Here is a 24,000-nt window from a genome sequence, read left to right as displayed (position 1 = left end):
GCTGGACACAGATAAAACTGGAGATGGAGAGATGGGTTCCAAGGAGGTGGAGAGGGAGGCCAGTATGGACAGCCTCATATCAGACCCGTTGTTGGCCACAGATTCATTGGACACTCTCGATGTTGATAGCTGAGTCAGTGACAAAGCGGACAGCAAGCTCTGTTCCTCATAAAACCTCTTGTCAAGTTCAGACGGGGATGAACACTCAAAACTTTTCAGATCTACAAAATGCAACACAGAACACAGCTACAATACAGCAATGGTCACAGTAAATTTTGTTGATTATACCTTTAGAATAAAGTAAAGTAGTAAAGTTTGTTGATTATACCTTTGTAACCAAACGCCTTATCCATGGTGTCCTTGGGCCTGTAGAAGACAGCTGAACTAGATAAGGCTACTTAATTGGCCCAGCTGGAAGTCTCATCAATCTGAAGGAAGTGGACCCTGCTTTTCAGTGTAAAGCACATCAACTTCTACCCATAAAAAAAAATAAAATAAATAAATAAATAATTCGAATTGTAACTTTTAATTATATTTATTCATGGTTATTAAAAAAACAACAACATGGTTTTCTTGCCTTCACTGTTATACTTTAATTAACTTTTAATTACTAATTATTTTTACCTCGTGTTTTAAAATGTTATTATAATTATAATTTCCATTAAACACAAGCCAGTAACAGGTAGGATAAATTTTAATTAAACAAAATAATTACCCAGTCCTGGATAATGTTAATGTTCTTCAGCTCCTTAATTAAATTAAAATAAAATAAATGCAATTTATAAATAGGAAGGAGGACTACAGGAACCATGGATCTATTAAAAGACAGGAACGTAAACGTGTTTTACGCGCAGACGTACTGCGCGCTTACGTCACTCCCTAGTCAGTGGGCGCGAGATAGAAACCAGAGCGCGGACTATCCATGGGGCTACAGGATCCAGCTGTCTGCAACTATCTGCCACTATCTGCACTACGGATCAAACTTGAGATTGTTTTATACATGAAAATATATACTATAGAATACTAAACTGGAACGCTTATATTCTGCACCCTCGGAAGGACAAATTGGTGCCTCTTCGTGAAAAGGGAATTCAAGGGAAATGTCTTGGTGGCCTCGCAGGTAGGCTTCTAGATCATTGTTTTCGGTGAAGCATTAGTTGTGGTTATTTTGTGACTTAAATTTTAATTGCATATCAGAGCAGTTATGTATGCAGTCAGTGTCAGTCCGGTGTTTTTAAGGCCGTCAAAGTTGGTCTTTTCGTCCCACATTTTGCCAATGTGCCGCCTTTTTCCGGGACAGTATCGCGAAGCTAGAATATTTCGGCAGACACCATTTAACCTCTTCTGGAATGAGGTTTTAATTTGGTTCACCATGTCATTTATATTAAGTAAATCCATATTTTACCTCACGTGCATTTATGATTATTTTTGCTACACTGAAGTAGCACCGCGATGTAGCATCTGGGCGGGACAGTCTTTACAGTTTGCAGTGTTCTTGTCTCTGAGTTAGCAATGCTCTCAACACTTCATTGTTTACCCACAGTGAGGATGCAGAAGAGACCATGCACCAAGATACAGACTCCGATGTGGCAGAGCAGAGGGATGGTGGGAAAGTGAAGGTGAAATGGACACAAGAGGAGGTCAGTGAGATCTTTAGTAGACTCTGCCATAGTCTGAAGAACTGCAGCAAATAACCTATTTTTCCTTCTCAGGATGATGGACTGAAAGCTTTGGTTCAACAACTGGGAACTTCTGACTGGAAAAGTATTGCCAGTCTCATTCCAGTGAGTCATTTTTTTTCCTCAACAGTGCCTGTAACTGTGCATCGCTAATGAATGCCTACTATATGAAACACTGTGTTTTTGTAGACCCACAGTGAACACCAGTGTCAGCATCGTTGGTTTAAAGTCTTGGATCCAGAATTGGTTAAGGGTCCATGGACCAAGGAGGAGGATGAGAAGGTGGGTACTAGAAATGGGAAAATGTGTCCAATTGTCTCACCTTATGAGCAAGTAAAATTTAAAGACAAAAATATACTTGTAACCATAGTGTATGTGGTGTTCAATTGTTTTTTAGGTTATAGAGCTTGTAAATCGTTATGGAAATAAACAGTGGGCAGTGGTAGCCAAGCATCTAAAGGGAAGGCTAGGAAAACAGTGCAGGGAGCGCTGGCATAACCACCTCAATCCAAATGTCAAGAAGTCATCCTGGACAGCAGAGGAAGATCTTATCATTTACAAAGCTCACTGTCTACTGGGAAACCGTTGGGCTGAGATTGCAAAATTACTGCCTGGACGGTAACTACAGTTATGGCTTAATGTAATGTGTTTTTAACTGTATAAAAAACCCTGATAATTATTTTCCCTATTTAGGACTGACAATGCAGTGAAGAATCATTGGAATTCAACCATCAGGCGCAAGATTGAGTTGGGATTTTATACGGGTGAGGTAATTACCCCAGAAGAACTTGATGAACTGTTGGCCAAAGTTGATAAAAATGTACAGGTAAAGTTTTACTTACTCTCTTATCAAAGATTAATGAAACAATGCAAAATTCAATCTTCATTAAATTATTTCTGATTCCAGATTTCCACTTGCTCAGTAGATATTGATCAAGACCATAAACATACTGTGCATCATATTGTAAGTATCTTGTTCTTTTTATAATGTAGTGGGTGACTTTTTATGCACTGGTTAAACCCTGTTTTTTTTTTTTCCAAAGGAACTTCCAATCTCAGTCCGAGCTGGACCAAGTAATGATGCTTCCACAAAGGCTGACACCACAGCAAAGGTCAACTCGACACCTAAAGTGGATTCAGACACGGTTGACATGAATAGCACTAGTTGGGTGGTGGACGGTTCAGGCTTTTTGTCTCCTACTGGCCCAGCCCTGAAGGAAGTGCTTGATATGGTAGATGGGGTATGTAACTATTGGTGGACTAATATCTTGCCATTTTGCGACTGTAATCTACTTATATAGCTAAATTAAAATAATTTAAAAATATATATATGACATTATATATTTTTTTGCTTTAGGACCTGGATGGGTGGTGCAACTTAGCTGCTTTTGATCTGCCAGAAGAAAACCCCAGCCCTGAACGTCACCAATTTCGTCTTGAAGGCAGTGCTTTACAGGAACTCAGCAAAAGCAGTAAGGGAGAGCTCATCCCAATCTCTCCTGGTGGTGTCACCCCGCCCGCTATACTTAACCGCAAAAGCCATAGACGCATCGCTTTGTCTCCTGATGCCAACAACTCCAGGACTCCAAAAAGCACACCCGTGAAAATCCTACCCTTTTCCCCATCACAGGTAAGCTTCATGTAGTGTATCAGTTCATTGCATATCACTTTAAGGAGTAATGTAAGTGGATGTTTATAGCATTTAACTGCATTTGTTATTTCAGTTCCTCAACATGTGGACCAAGCAAGATACCCATGACTTGGAGAATCCGTCTCTCACATCAACACCTGTATGCAGCCAGAAAGCCTCTGTGACAACACCTCTGCAGCGTGACAAGACACCTTTAATTCAGAAGGAAAACTCTGTGTATGTATTCCCCGGCTTGCAAAAAATGTTGAAAGTTGATCTCATTTTAACATGTCTGCATCCACATGTCCAGGTTTGTTACACCAAATTACAAATCCGAGCTCTGTACAACCCCACGTACTCCTACTCCTTTCAAAAATGCTATGGAAAAATACGGCCCACTCCAGCCACTGGTGAGTGTTTCATGTGGTTGAGTGTCTCATAGTACATTAATGTGCAGATTTGCTGACGTTTTTATTCCTACTTTAGCCTCAGACCCCAAATCTTGAAGATGATATAAATGAAGTGATCCTCAGAGATGCTGGAATTGATTTATCTGTTGCCTGTTCAACACCACCTGAACAAAGACGCAAAACTACGGTAAACATAACTGTACTTTTTATTATTTTATTATATTAGATGAGCAACATTAAGCCATATATTCATCTTGTGTATCACGTTTGAGTATTTTGCGAAAAACTACTGGCTGGCCCTGGGAACTTTTTGTTAACACCCTGGTTTGACGCTGCATGCCACTCAAGTCACGCCTAAGAGTCATACATTACAAGTACTGAGTGCCTTTTCAAATGGTTATAAGGTGTAAGGACCCTTATTCAAACTCTTCCCCCAACCAGACTTCACTAAACAACTACTTGCATTACATTATTGTGTATCATTAGAATTTAAAAAATGGTTGTTTAAAAAATTTTGACAAAGCTAAGAAGTCTAGGTGACCACTAAAAAAAAGTACACGAACACGAATCTTATGCCACAAGATATTGCGAGACAAAATTGCCACAAAATTTTGCCCACATGAAAATAATGACTTTGTGAGATTTTTTTTCCCCATCTGTTAAGTTTTGGATTTAACAAAAAAGGGCTTGTGTGGGTGAGTTACGTTTCATGAGATGCTTTAGTTCCAAAAAGCAGCATTACATTGACAACAAAATAAAATAAAGGAAATCAACATGGACCAAAATTGTGAACTGAACCACACTATTTATTTATTATAAATTATATCGACATTTCATCTTGTCTTATTCTCATGGACCAAATCTCATGTCTTGTCTCATCTTGTGGAAATGGTCTCATCCCACCCCTAGTATACAATGTCCTAATAAAATTCACAATTTGCAAGTTAGACATGTGTAGGCGTTTTCTTTGATCTTTCTCTGTTCAAAAATAGATATTAAAATGTTTTTTGTTTTTTTTCCCCTTTTCAAGCACCGCCAACCAATGAAGGTGCGCAAGTCATTGGCTCTAGATGTTATGGACTGTCACATGCCATCATCTAAGCGCAAATCTATGAAAACTGAGGCCAAACGTTACATTAAGGTGAGATTTAGTAAAATGTTTGCATATTTATCAATCTAGTTTGACTTTATGTAATTTTTTTTTTTTTTTTATTCGCAGGAAGAACCTATGTTAATTTCTCTAAGCTCTACATCACTTTGTAATAGAAGCCATGAAAATATCTTGGATCAGGGTTTCCTTTTGGGGCCAAGTGACAGTGCTTTTTTCCCCAATGCTCTACACATGCCTAGAGTAAGTATACTTCTGTGCTCTAAGGTAATATGCTGTGAAGTGTTTATAGTGTATATAATTATCTTTCTTTTTCAGATGACAAAAGAGTGGGAAACTGTTGTATGTGGACAAACTAAAGACCAGTTAATAATGAATGAGAAGGCAAGGCGCTTTCTTCGTTCACTGAAGTCACATGGTCATAACAGAGCACTCATTTTGTCTTGAAAGTACTTTATATTTATTGTTTGAATTGTACACTGCTGGGAAGAAAATTTTGTCACACATTGATTTTATGATATGAGGCTAGACTGGTCTCTTTGTATCAGTAATTTTCAAAACAGATTGCAGGTGGGTTCATTAGAGATAACCCAAGCAGCAAGTCACAAATAACCAGTAGAAAAGGTACATGTATCACACACTCTTGCTCTTAAAAAAAATCAAGGAAAGTACTGATTGGTTGTATAATGTCTTTGTAAATTAACAGTGTTTTAAATGGGGATAACCCAGGTTGTACCTCATGGTCAGATTTCTAATTTTGGAACTAAATGTTTCAAAGGTGATTGATAATGTATGTAATAGGCTGTGAAATGTTGCTAAAACATTGCTGAATTCAGTGTAATCAATCAGTAAAGAGAAAATATACAAATGTTTGCATCAGGAATGGGTAGATGGAATAGAAGATAATACATATACTGGAGTATTGTGTTTTATTTGACACTATGTAAATAGCTGTTTTTGTCACGATTTTCAGAATGAAATAAAATGTAAAACATTTAAGTTTGTCTAGCATGTCTTAAATATACCACTTGTGTAGGCAAAATTCATGTAGGCAAAGTCATAATTATTACATGGATAACTTAATGTTATTTTTAATTATAATTTTTGTTTTATTGTTAAAAAATGTATTCATTACGCCAAATCTCGTGCTACATTTTTGTGCTTTTATTGTGAAATTCCGGAAGTCGTTCGAAAAAACGAAGCGGAAGTTAAAGACACCGGAAACCCACGTCGGTTTTGGTGACGCTGCATTAGATCTCCAGACATGGACCGGTCTTGTAAGTAATTTAGTCAATATTAGAAGTTCAGTTATATTGTGGGATATTTTGGCATTAACATAGCTGTGTTAGATATAGTACTTTGCATTGCATGGCGGAGAAGTTAGCAGTTTTTGTAGCCAGGCTGCATTCATATGATCTTGTTCTGACGTTAGCATGGCTCCCCGCTAAAGCAAGGAAGTGCTGTCAATGAATGAATATCGAATGAGATGCAAAAGCAAAACGGGGCATAATGTTCATCTTCCTATGTTATGTGTGTTTTTACGATGTTTTAAATCTGATTCCTCAGGGCTGCTCGGGTGGTTGGTGTTCAGTCTTGCACTAGCCGGTGCTCCAGCGCTCACACCGACACATTACCTGTCCTTATCCGACGTGGCCCGGCTGCAGGCTGTTCTGGGACAGCCCTTCACTGATCTCGAGTCTGCTTACTACTCTGTCGTGGGTCTGACCAAGCTCGGAGGTGTTGTGCCTGATCAAAATGTAATTATTAAAATTTACCATCAGTTTGAAGACTAATTAAAGGTCCGATATTGCACAAAATGAACTCTTGTGAGCTTTAAGCCATTTTAGAGTGTTGTAAACTCCTCCAAAACATACCTGGAGTTGTGTTTTGTTTCATTCACACATGTTTGAGTAGTCCTTTATTATTAGTCTGTCTACATCTCCAAACCTCAATATCCACTGTTGAGTTGTCATGGGTTGTCATGAAGCAGTAGTTTTCAGCTTAACAGCTCCTTTTACCTTTTATTTCAGTAGAGATGGTCAAATCCAGAACTGAAATTATCCAAATGATTCTAGTGAAGGGTATGGAGTTTGAAAACACAGTGGAGCACTTCCTGTATCACCACATGACTTCACAAGGTGGAGTGTTTTAAGTCAGAGAGAAGAACTCAGCCCAAATATGCAGGGTTTGTTTTGTGAATGAAACAAAACACAACTTTAGGCAAGTGTTTTGATGACATAACATAATAGATACACAAACTAGTGTAATATGTGCCCTTTAACGCATGGCTTTTAGTGATTATGTTTTTTGTCATAATGTAAGCCCATCTTCTATTTACAGGAGGTTTGCCGGTTTCTTAAATCTCAGCTGGACCCTATGAGCATTGACTCCCTCTTTTTTGCTGCTGAAGCAAGTAATGCTATTTCAGGATGTGAGGTAATGTGCCTTCAGTCACTTTGTTTTGAGAAAGAAATGCAGTAGGCCACAATTAATTGTAAATTACTTATTGTTTAGATCCCTGTCTCAAATGAAACTCGGGATATCCTTCTAGCAGCAGTGAGTGAAGATTCAACAATGACTCAGATTCATCGGGCAGTGAGTGCACTCAGCTCTTTAGGCCTTCCTGTGGCATCCCAAGAAGTCGTAGGTGCATTGACTGCTCGCATCAAGAAAGAGGAAAATGTTATGGCGTAAGTTGTTTTGTAGTGACAGTTGGCAACGTTTACATAAACTAGAATTTTAAAAGGATTATGTGTCATCTATTTACAGCATCACGCTGGCTTTGGCCACAGCAGCTCGCCTCTCCCAGGAGGCAGAACTAGGAGCAATTCTGGAGGAAATCGAGGTAATAAATGACCACAAGGGGGAGCTTTAGACCATATGTATCATTGTATTATGATGTTAATGTTACATTTCAGGATCTGACAGCTCGTTTGGATGATCTTGGTGGCCTTTACCTCCAGTTTGAAGAGGGTCTTGAAGCAACAGCCTTGTTTGTCTCTGCTGCTTACTCTCTGTCTGATCATGTTGATATGGAGCCACCTCTTAAAGAGGTAACATTTTACTCTGTTTTGTTTATTTATTTTTTATTTTTTTCTTTTCTTTTCATTATCTTTGCATGAATAACTCAAAATGCATTTTTCCTATTCAGGATCAGGTTATCCAGTTGGTTAATTCAATATTCAGTAAAAAATCCTGGGACTCCTTATCTGAGGCCTTTAGTGTGGCCAGTGCTGCTGCAGCTTTCTCGAACAACCGGTTCCATGTTCCTGTAGTGGTCACTGCCCAGGGCCCTGCCACAGTGTCTCACAGCCAGCCCACCCTGCAGGTGAGGATAAGACAGAAGAACTCCTCTGTGCTGGGATTTAATGATCTGACAGTGACCGTGTAATTACCATGTAATTTTGTCTGATTCACAGCTTCTTATTACTGATGTCATGTCCCAGCCTTTGGCCTCAGCAAATGTTCTGGTGGAATCTGCGTACGCTGTGGCCTCCAAGAGCATCATCCTTAGCCAAGCACCTTTCACTCTTAATGAGTATGTACTATAAGACCATACTGGAAAGAGAAAAAGAATTAGAATTATGTTGTGTATGCGCAGTAATTAGCAAGTCCATAGTAGTGACTTTGCAACTTGAACTGTCCTCTCACCACTCAAAAGGAAAACCTTTTATCTTTACTAAGTGGTTTCTCCCCCCCTTCTTTTCCATAGTGGAGTTTTTGAACTGAACTTCATGTCCAGTCAGCCAGCTAGTGGATATTATCAGTTCACTGTGGCTGTGACTGGAGACAGCAGACTGGTGGCTAATCATGTTGAGGTAAGCCTTTGTGTTCATAACCCTTTTAGCAAACATTGAACAATACTTTATTGCCTCATAGTTTATGTGAGGCTTATTTAGGTCATGACTTGTGTACTAATGTTGCATTAATATTAGACTTGCTCTTTGGAATTTACAGTATATTGCACTGCTTTTCACCAAATATAAAATTGTTTTGATATTTGACCTTAATTAGTATGCCTTAAAAGTATGGTAAAATCCAAGCAGTTAAAATGTATTTTCTGTGAATTTAAAGCTTAAGGTGAAGGTGTCAACAGAGGTAGCTGTAACCAACATGGACCTTTCAGTCGTGGATAAAGACCAAAGCATTGGTACAAAAACCACAAGGTAAGATCAGATATATTTGTTCACAATGCTGCGTAAACTGCTGACAAATGATATAACATATTTCCTGAATATCTGTAGAGTGGATTATCCATCCAAAGCCAAGACCCCATTCACAGCAGACAGCCACCAAAACTTTGCCATGTCCTTCCAGCTGGTCGACACCAACACTGGAGTGGAGCTCACCCCTCACCAGGTATTACACCCTTGTAACTTTAATCATAACATTTTCACAAATCAAAACATTATCATTTAATATTTATTAAACCTTTTTTTTTTCAGACTTTTGTTCGTCTGCACAACCAGAAAACTGGCCAAGAAGTTGTATTTGTGGCTGAACCAGACAGCAAAAATGTTTATAAATTTGAACTGGATACAGCGGAGAGAAAATCTGAGTTTGACTCCATCTCTGGGACATATACTCTTTATCTGATTGTCGGTGATGCAACCTTGGATAACCCCATATTATGGAATGTGGTGGGTGTTAGATTAGGATATTTCTTTTAATCTGATACTAATGAATGTTGGGACCTGGATATTGACCTGTGTGTTTTTAAGGCTGATGTTGTACTGAAATTTTTGGATGAGGAAGCTCCAACTACAATCCAGCCCAAGACACTCTATGTTCCTAAACCAGAGATTCAGGTAATATTTATAGGTCGCAAAAGGTTGCATTGTTCATCTCAGGCTGGACAAAAAATGAAAATATTTGCTACGTATGTCTACAGCACTTATTTAGGGAACCAGAGAAAAAGCCTCCCACTGTTGTCTCCAACACATTCACAGCACTGGTCCTTTCTCCACTCCTGCTTCTTCTCATCCTGGTAAGAGAGGCTCCTTTTTGTTATAAGCATCACAGCAGGAATCCCCCTTTTCTATTAATAGGAATTCCCCTCAGTGACTAGTACACAGTGTACTCTTTTTCTTATCCCAGTCATCATCGAAATCTCTTAACCCACATCTTGAGCTGTTTTTAAGTAAATTTCTTCTTATTTTTAGCACATATAAACCACATGTTCCACCTAAAAGGTACACATCTCTACTGTTCAGGTTTAAACTGAAGTTTTTTTAAGCATTTTATTCCCAGAAATCCTCTTTATGTTGTATACGAGGCCCCCGTGATTCATGATTATGCTGTTTTAATAAAATCACAAAAGCATTGGCGCGTTTTGTTTTCGTGGCATTTGCTGCTGTGTAATAGTTATTGTAACGGTGTATTGTGTACGAGACGGTAAACAGTTTCATCTCTTTGTTCAGAGCTCTTGTGCATAAAAATAACAGTCTTTTATTCTGCCTCTCCTGTGTAGTGGTTGAAGCTTGGAGCCAACATCTCCAACTTCAGTTTCTCTCCCAGCACCATTTTGTTCCACACTGGCCACGCAGGTCAGTCACAGTCAGATAATGTACACATCATATGATTATTTATGCTCTCCACCTTTTGGTTTATTCATCGGCTTTTGTTCAAAGAAGTGAATGACCTAAAATTGCTTGGGACATTGTGTGAAAGATAATTGCTACCCATGTATGCATTATTCATGAAATTCCCGTAATGGATATTACACTGTTTGAAGGCTGTTTGAGAGACTTCCTACAATTTAATTAGAAGAATGACATACAGACATAGTGGGGGGGGGGGGTTTATTATTGAAAACCATTTATTTTAGATTGATTTATTAAATTTTAAATCAATAACAGTATACTTTGTAATTTAGATATTTTTAAAAAGTACATTGTGTAACTTTTCTGGTAGAGAATCCACCAACTCAATGTTGTGTTTTTCCTGAAATGTTCTACAGTATGGCATTTAATTAACTATCTCCATGGAGACAGGTGGTCCATGTTACAGGTCAGATCTATTGAGAAGTGGACTCGCTCAAAGAAATAATGCATGTTTTGCAGTAGTTTTGAGAAATAAAAACACCTGTAATTGAATAAATACAAGATGTATTTAATGCCATGCTGTGGAACATGCCAGGCAAAGCAATAGCATAATGGCGGAGACAAGTTGATTTTGGACTCTTCACCAGAAATATTACACAGTTAACCTTTTTAATGACAGATTTGAATAAAGATGCAAGTTAATTATTTTTATATGTTGTAGTTGCTGCCTTTTTTTAATGGTTTTGTAACTCCTAATTTGATTTACTTTTTTTTTTTTTTTTTTTAGCCATGCTGGGCCTCATGTATGTGTACTGGACTCATCTGAACATGTTCCAGACCCTCAAGTACTTGGCCATAATCGGTGGGGTCACTTTCCTTGCCGGCAACCGCATGCTGGCTCAGAAAGCTGTCAAGAGGTACGTGATCTGATGGCTTGATCTAAATGACGAGGACACTGGCGCTTTGGGCCTCTCTGTGTTTAGAGAATTGGGTCAGTCCCTTGCCTCCTCAGGTCATGACGAGGGGACCTGAAGTGGCTGTGACAGGGAGATGTCTTCACGCCATTGACAGCTCTCTGGGGAGACACTGAACCACTCGTAGTCTGTGGCAGTCACTGAGTACATTGCGAAATAATTGGTCACTCTTCCAGAAAGTTTTACACATTTTAAGATTTCCTGCAATTATGATCAACTATTAGGCGAGTCTCTCTTGAGGACTTTGTTTTTCTTCTTCCTGTTTCCTCTTTCCACTGGCTAACCCCTCCATCTCCACTTTGGCTGTCTCTTTCTTCCTCTTTCAGGATTGCTGCCGAGCAAAGTAGTAGGTTGGCAAAGTATAGGAGCCTGCGATAAGGCCCTTGTGTAAGAGTTGAGTTGGTCGTGCTTCCTGGCCAAAGTAAGGGCTCTCTCAAAGACTGTATCTTGAGTGCGATGTCATGACAGTTGATAGCGTGCATGGCTCCTAACTGACACTGTTTAGACATGTGCTGCCTGTGTTCTGGTTTGCCCATCACTCATCCTCCTCAGTCGCCCAGCCTCAATGCACCCTTCTCATTGTGTTTTTGGTTGTACCGTAACAACGTATTGTATTGACTGGATGACTCGTTAGCAAGGGCCAATGTACATGGTGTGTGTTACATTTTACTACTTGTTTTTTTCCATATTGTACATTATTCTGTCATGGTTATAAAGTTGTTTTGTGGCATGTCTGCATAGTCCAGTTAACAATTATCATCATCATAAATAGCAGAATCATTAGGCCTACCACAATAGTACTTTTTGAAGTATGATATATTGCTGAAGGAATTATAGATGATAAATGATAATATTGAAACTAATTTATGTCTGCTTTAGGGTTAATGTGTCAGTGGGATAAATCACAAAAACTATTCTATATCTATAAAACTGTTAAAAAACACAAGCTGCATTAAACAGCTTAATTAAACACTTAAGTAGCTTGTTTGCATCTGTAATGAGTCATAGAAGTTTTATATACAACCCTTTACAGCTCAAATCTTATCATTTAGCCAAAAAGATTCAAAAACTACTTCCCAGTAAAGCATAGAAAATGTGTAAACACAATAAATATTGACCCTCAAAAAGTATTGTTCCGTCTGTCTTGTATAGGTAAGAGATAAGTTGATGTAAGTAGGCATGTCATGATAATTACTATGAGTATTTTATTGTTGTTGTTATGTTGCAGCCCTACTTTAAAAAATAAATTTTAGACAAAAAATGTGCATAACAAATTACGTAATCAATCCTTTTCATATTTGTCTTAACGACAGAGAGTGATTTAACCATAATCTGACTAACAAAACTGTTCTCATTACCACGTTGATATCAGTGTTTGGGTACATGCATGTGTTTCACCTGGCTGTAGCTTCCACAGATGTCATGTAAAATGTATATTCATGAGCACAGGGGTTCCCTACAGAGTCCAAAAATATGCCATTATACTTTTTTTCTGTCTAACACGCACATATTTTATCTTTTACAGAAATGAGAAAAACTGAGAGGTACAAATGTGAAGACGATACTGGCATAGCTTGTTTTTTCGGTTTGTAAGAAGTCATCCCACATCACATCAGCCAGACTTGAAGCAATGGTGCAGCAGTTTCTAAGTCCATTTACCATTTGAAATTGTTTGTCTTGTGTTGCCAAAATGTAAAAGATGAATATCTGTTTGAATGGAGCACAGACCAGCAGAAATACAATGACAGATTGTTTTACTGAAAGCTCTAAAGCTACTGATCAATGCACTTCATCTTCATGTGAGATTTGAGTTGTTAATGTCCATCAAAGCTGCATTTCGTTTGTGAATTTTTTATTTGTGGAATTTGAGAAATTTGTGTGTTTTGTACATTCCTCTTTGTCAATGCTCAGTGCCCATTTCCTCTGTTCAAATTTTGTCCGCCGTTAGCACGCACCACATGTTATTCTACTGTACAGTTTTACCACATTTGAAAAAAACAGTTGAATTGGGTTAAGTTTTTTGTAATTACAGAGGAAATAAAGAAAACTGAGGTGAATTTCTTTGTCGTTTGTACTCATTAATTTGTATTGGGTGACAATGAAACATAATTGGAGGAATATTTCAGCCAGTTTAACCCTTTAGTCACTTTTATAGGGGCAGTGTTCCTTGTATTTGTGAGTTTCTCAAACATTACTATATTAGACTATGCTTGTTGAAATTTTACTCTTTATAATTTATTCCAAAACAAGCTTTCACAAATCAAAGAAATGCTTATATTTATACCTTTTATTAGCAATTGAACTGAAAATAATTCATGATAAATTGGCATTTGGGTTTGATGTTATGTATTTGCAGACCTTGTCATTCTCAAATCCGCAGTCTGTGAAAAGAGGAAAGATTTACTTTGTGTTAAATATAGCAGAAACAGCTGAGGTAGATGCTAACCTAGGTCTCAATAGTCCATCATCCTGGAGCCCTGTGAATCTGTGGTTGCTCTGAATGGACGTGAGATCCTCTTTGTATGTCCCCTTATAGATGTTAGATTGACGCTTCATGTACCCCTCCACCTCCTCCCTGCAAAAAAAAAAAACTGTTTTAGACAAAAAGAACTGAACTGTAGATGAAATGGAATATGCATCTTTATCTGTTAATTTAACTTTTTTTTTAATGGTAATTATTTAACACAAATAATTAAGTCACTGGACACAACAGTAACATTATCATAGTCATTAAAAAAAAAACAGAACAACGTGTCTTTAAAGGTGCTCTATGTAACTTTTCTGGTACAAGTCCAGCACTCATTGTGGAGATATGCAAGTGAGATTGCTTCCCCTGAAATTACATTAACTTACATATTATTTAAGTTTTTTTGTGTTTGTTATTTTTTTTTTAACAGCAAAAGGATACCTTGAAAATACATTCTACTGTAAGTAGGCGCACCTCTCCACAAATTGGACCGGCATGATGCTTTGTCTCCATGAAAATAGATACATTTAACATGATACTGTGAAAAATTTTAGGCAAAGCAACATCTTCATGACTGAGCCCTTACACCCAGAAAATTTCACAGTGCACCTTTAATTGTACAGCAATGGACAGCCTCTAATACATCGACCACAATTAACACAAAAATTAATTACCCTAATCGCTTGCCCATTATCGTTTGGAGGAACTTTCTTGCAGAGACTTGACCAAGTACTTTCCTATAACCGTTTGTGAAGATGGCATCTGCATGGCGTCCTAATCTACGCAACATAAAGCAGTGAAAGATAAATGCAAATGCAGTACTTGTGTTTATCTCAACTTGTCATAAGGAGGTAGAAAGGTGTAAAAAGGTGTCTGTTTATTAGCCTATAACCTAGTGTATATTACTTTTTTTTTATATATTTGATTTGTCACTTAAAGGGACCACATGTAAGATTTTGAATTAAAAAACTTAGAGGTAATAACAATATCATGCACAGTGAGATATGGCATTTATTTGTGACTGGTGGGTATTCCATTGACTGACCGTATCTCTGCTCGCTCAGTCTGCGTGCTGTCGTCTTTTAGCTGAGCTGGGCTTTCTAGAGATGAGGTCATAAGGATTGAAGTATCTCTTTGGCCAAACCTTAACATGGATCAAAATCAAAATGTATTTGTCATTTCAGAGTAAAAACTACACAGAACCAAATTCAGGTCCAGATTATCAGCATCTTAAAAAACAGTAAATTGTTTCAAATGTTGTATGTCAAGTGCAGATAAGCAAGTTTAAATGTTTACAATCCAAAATGAGTAGATCTATATCAACAAATACATTGTACACAATCAAGTATTTATTGACTCTATGATCCTCACTGCTTTGATGTGGGTTCCTCCTGTTGCCCACAGAAGAGCACATCTAATAGAAATGAAAGAGACAATGGACAGATGGCTGTGATGTACCTTAGTATCCAGAGTTTAACCCACTCAAGGCCCATAGTTGCTGAAGCACAAAAGTGAGTTTTAATTTTAAATATGAAACTGATCAATGTGTATGCCCATTTTAATATAACAGATGAAATAAAAATTGTAACTGAATATAAAAATTGTTTTAGAAAGCCTCCAGTCCTTTTGTTAGAGTACAAATTTCCACGCTTTTAGCAGACTGTGTTTAAAACTCCAGTGTGATTGTTGCACAGTGTGACTAATTCAGATATGTTGACCTCCCATTAACATAACAACAGCAGAGGCCATGGTTATGACAGCTAACTTAACCCAGTAATAGCTTTTACACATCATGAATACAGCCTCTTTCAGCCCTTTCATTACAATCGTCATGTGCAGTCCTACACAAATGAATGACAATATGGCAGATTAGGGCAATTACACAAGTAAACAGATTGAGTTGGAGTAGATACAGATATAGATACATTTATTGAATTAGAATTTATATACATAGTTGTTACTTATTCATTTATTTTCACATGTATGCCCTCACAGAATTTGTGAAATAATAACAATAATAATAACAAATAAAGATACAATTCTTGGACGTACCTAATAGATGGACACATGGACTTACCTAATAGATGGATAAAGAGGTGAGCCTGATAGAGTCACAAAAAGACAGAAGAGCACCAGCAAAACAGCTTTCTCCATCATCACAGTAACTGCAGGAGGAGACATATACCAAGAAAAAATGACCAGAGTTGAAATTGCATTTGAAAAACGCTGAGGCTAACAGTTCTGTCCACCCTGTTTATAGAATAGGATAAATCCAAACAATAATACTTTTACATACTTTACAGTCATAATAATACATGGATTTTGTTGGCAAAGTTACCTGTGTGGTGTTAAAACTTGAAGCCGCTTAATGAGTGGTGTCCATGCGTTTCATCTTGTAATGTAGAGATTCAGACAGGGGAGAAGCACCTGTCCTCTTGTGCATCCATGGACAGTTTATAGTGGCTTTCGGTCACTCCCACATCACATGGACCTCCCCTCTCTCTCTCTCTAGATCTTGACCAAAGCTTTTGTAACAATAGGAAACTGAAAGGATGGGAATTTGATTCATAATATAAATCGAGATAAACTGATGACTGATGTGAGTGAGGCTTTTGATTAAATGATTCATGGTGAGTAACATTATCCAGGAGTGTTAGTGTTGGAGAAACCATATAAGATATTTGAACACTTTTCAAATTGATTGTTATTTTGGTGAGATAGGCCTACACCTTTTTTGTGTAATTTTAGTAGATCACACAGCTATTTAGAAAATCAAGAAGGCTTATTAATAATGGGCTCTATTTTACAGTTATCACCGATTGAGTTATTTATTAAATATTATTTATGTGGTAAACAGAAACAGGATTCTCGAGTGAATAATAAAATTATCATAAATTCTGCCCTTCCTCATCCCTCTTTGGTTATTATTTTCAATAAACTTGTATGTTGGTTTATTATAGCTTAACATTATATATTCAATTTGTAAATAAATATATTTTATTTAATACTCCATGGAACCACATGTAAAATTTTGATTTTAAGTTTTATAAACATGAACTATTGTGTCCCCAGAAAAAAAGTAAAAATCAATTACTGATTTTACTGATATCAAAATAAATCAGAATTATAATTGTTTTTTTTTTCTTGGACATTAAACATGATGACCAAGTTTTTTTTATGTCTATTATATCTGATTCTGAAGAGTATTATTCTCTTGGAGAGAATGGGCCTCACGTGAAAATTTTATTTGGGTTGCCAGTTTCAATGCTGAAATCAAGTTGCTTTAAACTGAAAAAAAATCTCTGATCTGAATCCTCTCTACTTAAACCACAGAACCTACAGCCAATGAAGAAAAACTTGCATTTGCCCTCCACGTTAAAGTACTGGGAACTTACTCCAGACTCAGAGGTGATTGCACTTCCCTTTTAACAGTCGGCTGCATATTTTCCTGTAATTTTAAACTCATCATCCACTCAAATTAGTTTTTTTATAGTCATTAAAAAGATATATATATATATATATATATATATATATATATATATATATATATATATATATATATATATATATATATATATATATCTTTTTAAAAAAACAAATTTGAGTGGATGATGGTATATATGTATATATGTTTGTTTTTTTGTTTTTTTCATTAAAAAAGAAACAAAAGTGCCTCCTTGACTTTTTGCTTTGAAGGATCATTAAATACAGTGCTGAAATACCGGGTACATCCTGTAGAGGTATCAAAACTGTATTTGTAACAGCAGACACAGCGCCTCCTATAGGCGGGGGCAGTATGTGGGGCTTTAACCTGTTACCTGCCGCACACTGAAGCATCTATTGCGTAAGGAAGTGTTTCCAAAAGTGTTTGTTTAGGTTGACTTTTACTCTTCTGTGGATGTTGTGAATGAACAACTCACCCATAAAGACATGACTTTCTTATAATTGAATTGAACTGAATTGAATTTATAGTTTATTAAATATCCAAGTACATTTATTATTATATTATTATTACTATCTGCTGGAATTGGAGTCAAAGGTATTATAACTGGCACCAAATATGTTGAACTTATTGAACAAAATAAAATAAAAAATGAAATTACCATGTCATGAGGTTTCACAGGAAATATTATTCTCCAGTAGGGTACATTCGACAATTTCAGTTTAAATAAAAAGTTAAATATATTACTCAATTGAATGTTACTGTTAGTTGTCTATAGGCTATATATGTATGCCATTGACAGTATTTGACTTATTCCATTGTACCTTCTTTCTGACAATAAATTGTGTGTTTATGAATGCCATATTATCCAGGACCATTATGTTTTTACAATGTCATTCTGGCCTCTTTGAAGTACACTACATTACTGGAGTCACACTCAGTCCCTCGTTTTACAAAAAGGGAAGTTTCATTTCCAACTTTGTACAACAACAAGAAAGCCTCCCTTTCGCTTATGAGCCTTTTCCTGACAGTGATTATGACATTATCAACATTTGGTTCAAGCTAAAGCCACAAAAGCATGTACCAAGTGTGTGTGGTCCAATGTACTTGCTTTCAAATCAACCCTTCTCAATAAAATGACATTGTATATAAAATTTTTAGAGATACATAGTTGATTTATCACTTAAAGGTGCAACTTTACTGGTGGAGGGTATGTCAAATTCTTTTCTTTGTGGAGACATTATTGCTTTGTCTGGAATGTTTCACAGTATAATATTATACCTTTCTATCTTCATGGGGACCAAACCAAATCATGTTACAGGTCAGATCAGTGAAGAGGTAGCACTGCTCACAGTCAGAATGCCTGTTTTATTTTGGAGTTTTAAAACCACCTGTAACTTAATAAATGTAAGGTAGAGCTGATTAAAGTCACACCACACTGTGGAACATTCCAGGCAGAGCAATAACATATCCGTATAAACAAGCAGCAACCAAAAATTTACTAGTGCACTGTTAAAGGAACCAGATTTTGATTTTTAATTTTATAAACATAAACTAGAAAAAAGGAGAACATGTTCAAATCATGGTCACTGATTTTACTGACATCAAAATAAATCAGCATTACAGCTGTTGATTTCTCTCTTTTTTTACCTTAAACATTATTTTTTATTATGATTATTATTCTATCAGAAAGTACAATTACACCAATTACTAAAATACCCCAGTACAACAGCTTCCAGCACAAAATTATTGTATTCATCTATTTTAATACATTATTTTCTAAATGCAAAAAAATCAACACTAAAAGTATAAAGTATAAAGCCATAACCAGCTGCATCAAACATATGATCATTGTGGTGTTTTATCAAAGAATTATTTATCTTATTAATTGACTTGCAAACGGACTGATAGCTCTTTAAGTAAAGGTGTGAACCAAGCACACACACACATACAAGTAACAATGTCTATGAGCTCTCAAATGTAATTAATCACGTATTCATATTAGTCTTTTGTCATATCTGTATTTGCACTGATTTGTTTAGTTTGATTCTTAAAAAACAAAAAGCAAAGCCATTGATCAGCATTATGTCAACAGAGCACAGTGAGCTTAGTCTAAAGTTTTTCAAGATATTTTTGCCTCATGTCAGTAGTTCAAAAAGGCTGTCATGTGAGTTGGGTGTGTTTTTTTCAAGTAAGGCAGAGGTGACATCATGCAGTGACTAACACAGTAGAATCTCAAAAGAAAAATGGAGATTATTTCGTCACACATCATCCAGAAAACTGTACGTCAGTTCCAATCAGCATGTAATCCTACAGCAGAACACAGGAGCACATCAGAGTCTGCAACAGTAACACAGGACTTTTTTATAAACTTAAATGAGCACTAACCTTCAAAATCTGCAGCTGGGTGTTCACAAGTTTCATCTTTCCAATTGTAGGAAGTGGGTATCCCTTTGCAAGATGAGCTGCAAGATTAAAAAAAATATAAAGTAGGGCTGCAAGATTAATTACAATTAATTATATTATCAATTGAAACTGCAAAGGTTTTCCTCCCCAGACAACAAAATACAGTACATGTCTTATTCTGAATAAAACTGCTAACCCTGTACTTTAGATCTGTACAAACATGTTCTGAAATGTGATTCTTGTATTTTGTCAGTTCTTCTGGACATGTTTAAAGTGTGAAGTCTGAACAGAATCCTATTATTAAAAGGTGCACTTTTCTGGTGGAGGGTCCACCGCCTGATTGTCTCCATGGTGATGTTTATACTTTGTTTACAATGTTCCACAATATGGCAACGTATCTATCTTGTTTTCATTCCTCAAAAATACCCTAAAAACATGCATTCTTACTATATGCGGGCTTGCCTTTCCACAGATCTGACCTTCACTTTGCCCTGGTGCCGTCACTGGTTTGTTTCCAGGGAAATTAATACATTTAATGCTCTACAGTGAAACATTCCAGACAAAGCATCTTACCTCTCCACCTGGAAAGTTACACAGTGCACCTTTAAACAACAAATTGCAAATCTAATTGAAATAGCAAAGTTGTCAGAAAAATCACAATTTGATCATTTCTCAAATAATTCAAGTCTGTTAAAAACTAACATGGGACATAATCTTCAAGGTTGATAGGAGATCTTATGAATAACTATAGAACACCTTACAAGCACACAAGTTAGTATTTTTTATAAACATTGACATCAGACTCAGTATTTTCTGTTGTGCTCATACATACCATTCAATTTTGGGAGGATCACAACCTTCAGGACCATTTGGAAAATTCTGTCGAGGGATTTCACCTGTGTTATACAGAATAAATACAAGTATTACTCTCTCCAAGGATAAAAACAGCTGGAAAGGGTAAAATAATATTCAGTATGGTTTTATTAAAAAACCTTAACTGTGCAAAAATCTACCAGGGGGCAGCAAACTAAATCCAGAGAGTTTTTCTGTAAAATCAATCCTTATGCATGTTAAAATGAAAAACAGTCTTACCTGAAAATCACCAACGTAACTTGTCCCCAGGGTCAAATTCAATCTGTGCAAATGAGAACACATCAGAATTTCATTTTGAATTTACAAGCACCCCTTGGCCCCAATTTTTTTCTTTTCAAAAATGTTAAAACTCACTCATTGAGAGAGATAGACCCGGCCAGTCTGCTTCCACTAACAAACACTTGTGCGCTCACACTGCCATCCTAAAGTAAAGTAAAGTAAAGCAGACATGCTTACTAGTCCATTTGAAGTTATTGTAACCTCTGAGAACTATTTACCACACCATGTTCAGCACAAACAGGGGGGAAAGGGTGCCATTCGCTTGGATGGCGTAGGCCGTCACTGTACCAGAAGCTTTGATTGTTGCGTTATTGGATTCAAATGTGATCACTGGGCTTTTTCCTGCTTTAACCAGTAATTTCATCATCAAACCAGGGAACTGTTTGGCAATCTGTAATTAAAAAGAGCAAAAGGAGTGAGGAAGGCAAAGTGACCAGGTTGACAAAGAATGAGGAGAAGGATAACCTGTGGAATGAATGTTCCAAAGGTTTGAGTGTTGAGTCTTAAGGGGGAGCTTGCAGGGATCTGTTGGGACAAAGTTGAAAGTTCAGAGATAGTAATTCTTATTTCCACATACTCTTAACTGTGAAGAAGCTCACCATGTCATCAGTAATGTAGAGGCTGAGGGCTCCGGCAGTGGTGTACACAAAGCCTGCAGAGTTGGGGGTGTAAGAAGACAAGCCTATGTACAGCATGTTGCTACTCTGCGACGGCATTGTGAAGACTGCTGGGGTGAAAGGGGGCTCCTGGTGCTTCCCAACATTGTAAAATTCCCCCTGATTATGTACAGATGGTATTATTAGAGCTAAAAGACATTTGAGAAATTACCTTCAATAATTTCAGTAATTTACCTTCAAACCTGCATCTACAGAAGAGGCTGAGATGACAGGAGATGACACCATTGAATACTGGATCTCTGCATACTCGTCTACTTTGGCCAAAACTGCAGAAGATTTGGAAGTGACTTAAATGAAGATAAAATTCACACAAGGGGCAACAATCTATGTGTTTTACCATTGAGAGTTTTTAAATAAGGATTTGCATCCGATATGGCATCCGCGACTAAAGGACAGATCTGCAAAAAATATCTGAGCCAATGAAAAAGCTCATGATCAAGTTTATCTGTACAGCAGCAATAATAAAAGGGGATATCTTAAAGTGGCTTATGATTATGCTTTTGCAGGCTTAACAGGGCGCCAGACGTTTCCTGAAGAGCAGATAGCTGAAGTTGTTTTACCTGTTTCTCCAAAGCACTGCGTAATGCTTTGGCGATGAAGCTTTTAAACAGGTTATACAGCCAGCTAGACAGAAGAAAAACTGTATTATGACTTAAGAACTTTATCTGGGACTTCTTCTGCCAAACAGGTCATGGAGTCCTACCTGGCTCCACCATGGAACTTAATGCTCACATCACCCACAGAGGCAGCGCAATTGTTGCCAGTGACTGTAGGGCGTCCTGTTTCATCACTGTTCACAGCAATAGTTGTAGTAATACTGAGTCCACTCACGCTCAAATCAAAAGAGCCGCTGTCTTTTCTGTAACCACATATTTTCTGTAAAACATAAACATCATGACAGACATATTTTTCTACTTACATGATTTTCAGGTATTTGACCCTCCAGTTTCCATTCAGACTCATGTAGGCATTTCCAATAGACAGCCTGATACCTGCACCCGGCACTAGGCTCACTGCTGACTGGGGCAGTCCAGCATTGGTTATGTGCATACTAGGAAGAAAACAATAGTGTTGTTAAATGCTCCAAAGATACTTCCTCTTCTGTGCAAACTGTTCTGCTTTACTTTGTGAAACTGTATGAAACTTTCCCAATAGGATTAACTTTCTGTGAGCCTGATACATCTGGGAGCTTGATGGTTTTGAGTTTCTTTTGGATTGACGCTATGCCAATTTCTCTGCCTTTCAAAAGATAAACAGGGACATGTTAAAAAGACATATTCAATGTAAGTGCACATGGTTCAATAATACAAAATTCTTACCATAGTCAAGGCCCTTTTGTGTCAGCTTAACCTTTACGCCCGGATTGATGCCAGATGTGAGAGTGGTCAAAGCCACAAGAAGTAGCCAAGCATGAAGAAGCATCTTCACCAAAAAGAGGAAACAGAAAATCAGAATCACATGAAGCGGTTTGTGTTTAAGCTCATAAATCAAAGTTACCATTTCGTTATTATTTTTTCCTGAATATTACTTCTTAAATTACATGCCAGAGCTTTGTTTTAAGTATAATTTATTTACTGATTTAATACATATTTCCAAAAACACAATCGTGGACATTCCTGATCTGGTTTAAAACACATGAGAAGTGCGTTATAGACCAAGCCTGGCTCTACATCACATGACCAGCGATAAGTTAACCAAACAATTCAATTATGAACTCAAATGCTCTGTTGTTCTCTTATATCTGTTCAAAATCCAGATAACTATTCTAATATACACAGCAAGGATAGAAGAATAGAGTATAACGTCATTTGCCTTTTCTCACACAGACAAAACTACCACAAACTTGTCTTCAATGCAGCTTGTGCAGATAAACTTATAACTTGTTTTTAAAGCGTCCAAAAAAGTGGAAGTAAAGGTGAACATAGTAGTATCATTGAATATTCAGTAAGAGCAGGTTTATATCGAGAGTGTGGAGACTATGAAGTATATGCCACAATTTAGACAATGGTATACCAAAGGACAGTGATAATATAAATATGGCTCATGTGAAACTATGAAAATGTTAAACTAAGAAATGCACGTGGAGGATTTAAATTATTTTAATTCTCTTACAGTAATCATTCCAGGCAATATACAATAAAAACACAATATACAAGTAAATGAATGACCAAGCAATGCAATTTGGTGCTATTGGACAGTGAGGATTTTACTGCCTCACGACACCGCACCATTTAGTATTTTGTATCAGCACAAAGAATCCAACAGTGAATGAGTATAATGCATTTAAATTGAAACTGTCTGAAATCTGTTCTAGCAAATTAAAAGATATGTTTACCGACTTTTTTATACCACACCTGTGTAATGTCAGTCTAACTTTTCACTGTAAGTCCACAAAACAAACTGATAACGCCTTTCCATTTTTACATAGTTATTTGGCCTAATTATGAATGTGCTCTTACCTTTAGCTGACTGTTTGAAGAGAGACTTTGCCCCCGTCTGTGAAAAAGGCAGT

At 37.0% G+C, this 24,000-nt stretch overlaps 4 protein-coding genes across 8 annotated transcripts; 2 read left to right on the top strand and 2 right to left on the bottom strand.

Moving 5' to 3' along the window:
- The first annotated feature begins 869 nt into the window (after nucleotides 1-869).
- mybl2b (v-myb avian myeloblastosis viral oncogene homolog-like 2b) lies at nucleotides 870-5,826 on the top strand. The gene is made up of 15 exons (XM_055160501.1): nucleotides 870-1,120; nucleotides 1,544-1,640; nucleotides 1,713-1,784; nucleotides 1,869-1,961; nucleotides 2,077-2,297; nucleotides 2,373-2,505; nucleotides 2,587-2,643; nucleotides 2,723-2,920; nucleotides 3,037-3,309; nucleotides 3,404-3,546; nucleotides 3,620-3,719; nucleotides 3,796-3,906; nucleotides 4,750-4,860; nucleotides 4,939-5,070; nucleotides 5,146-5,826. The coding sequence occupies exons 1-15, from the start codon at nucleotides 1,101-1,103 to the stop codon at nucleotides 5,272-5,274; spliced, it is 1,890 nt and encodes a 629-aa protein (XP_055016476.1). The 5' UTR covers nucleotides 870-1,100; the 3' UTR covers nucleotides 5,275-5,826.
- A 122-nt stretch (nucleotides 5,827-5,948) lies between these two features.
- Nucleotides 5,949-13,401, top strand: rpn2 (ribophorin II). The gene is made up of 17 exons (XM_055160500.1): nucleotides 5,949-6,104; nucleotides 6,394-6,584; nucleotides 7,168-7,263; nucleotides 7,342-7,517; nucleotides 7,597-7,672; nucleotides 7,746-7,880; nucleotides 7,979-8,155; nucleotides 8,247-8,365; nucleotides 8,540-8,645; nucleotides 8,902-8,993; nucleotides 9,072-9,186; nucleotides 9,273-9,467; nucleotides 9,549-9,635; nucleotides 9,719-9,814; nucleotides 10,298-10,373; nucleotides 11,158-11,287; nucleotides 12,870-13,401. The coding sequence occupies exons 1-17, from the start codon at nucleotides 6,092-6,094 to the stop codon at nucleotides 12,883-12,885; spliced, it is 1,896 nt and encodes a 631-aa protein (XP_055016475.1). The 5' UTR covers nucleotides 5,949-6,091; the 3' UTR covers nucleotides 12,886-13,401.
- Nucleotides 13,402-13,616: 215 nt separating this feature from the next.
- Nucleotides 13,617-17,287, bottom strand: ghrh (growth hormone releasing hormone). Of its 5 annotated transcripts, none has more exons than XM_055160676.1 (5): nucleotides 15,889-17,287; nucleotides 14,857-14,955; nucleotides 14,486-14,590; nucleotides 13,791-13,919; nucleotides 13,617-13,725 (listed from the first exon to the last, which is right to left on the bottom strand). In XM_055160676.1, the coding sequence occupies exons 1-5, from the start codon at nucleotides 15,990-15,992 to the stop codon at nucleotides 13,713-13,715; spliced, it is 450 nt and encodes a 149-aa protein (XP_055016651.1). In that variant the 5' UTR covers nucleotides 15,993-17,287; the 3' UTR covers nucleotides 13,617-13,712. The 5 variants fall into 5 exon arrangements, with proteins under 5 accessions (XP_055016651.1, XP_020786584.1, XP_055016650.1 ...); XM_020930925.2 differs by having other exon boundaries at nucleotides 13,617-13,919; nucleotides 15,889-15,976; nucleotides 16,150-17,287; XM_055160675.1 differs by having other exon boundaries at nucleotides 13,617-13,919.
- Nucleotides 17,288-18,765: 1,478 nt separating this feature from the next.
- On the bottom strand, nucleotides 18,766-24,000 carry LOC110165718 (bactericidal permeability-increasing protein-like). Its single transcript, XM_020930905.2, has 16 exons — nucleotides 23,948-24,000; nucleotides 22,808-22,910; nucleotides 22,613-22,727; nucleotides 22,408-22,539; nucleotides 22,192-22,347; nucleotides 22,049-22,112; nucleotides 21,826-21,886; nucleotides 21,663-21,754; nucleotides 21,411-21,587; nucleotides 21,277-21,336; nucleotides 21,035-21,202; nucleotides 20,887-20,954; nucleotides 20,752-20,794; nucleotides 20,492-20,555; nucleotides 19,642-19,718; nucleotides 18,766-19,563 (listed from the first exon to the last, which is right to left on the bottom strand). Exons 2-16 carry the CDS (start codon nucleotides 22,908-22,910, stop codon nucleotides 19,522-19,524), a joined length of 1,422 nt encoding a protein of 473 aa, XP_020786564.1. The 5' UTR covers nucleotides 23,948-24,000; the 3' UTR covers nucleotides 18,766-19,521.

This window comes from Boleophthalmus pectinirostris, unplaced genomic scaffold (genome assembly GCF_026225935.1).
Source record: "Boleophthalmus pectinirostris isolate CB_2022bp ecotype Guang Dong unplaced genomic scaffold, ASM2622593v1 HiC_scaffold_3, whole genome shotgun sequence".
Lineage (NCBI taxonomy): Eukaryota > Metazoa > Chordata > Actinopteri > Gobiiformes > Gobiidae > Boleophthalmus > Boleophthalmus pectinirostris.
This window is presented reverse-complemented; position numbering and strand designations above follow the sequence as displayed.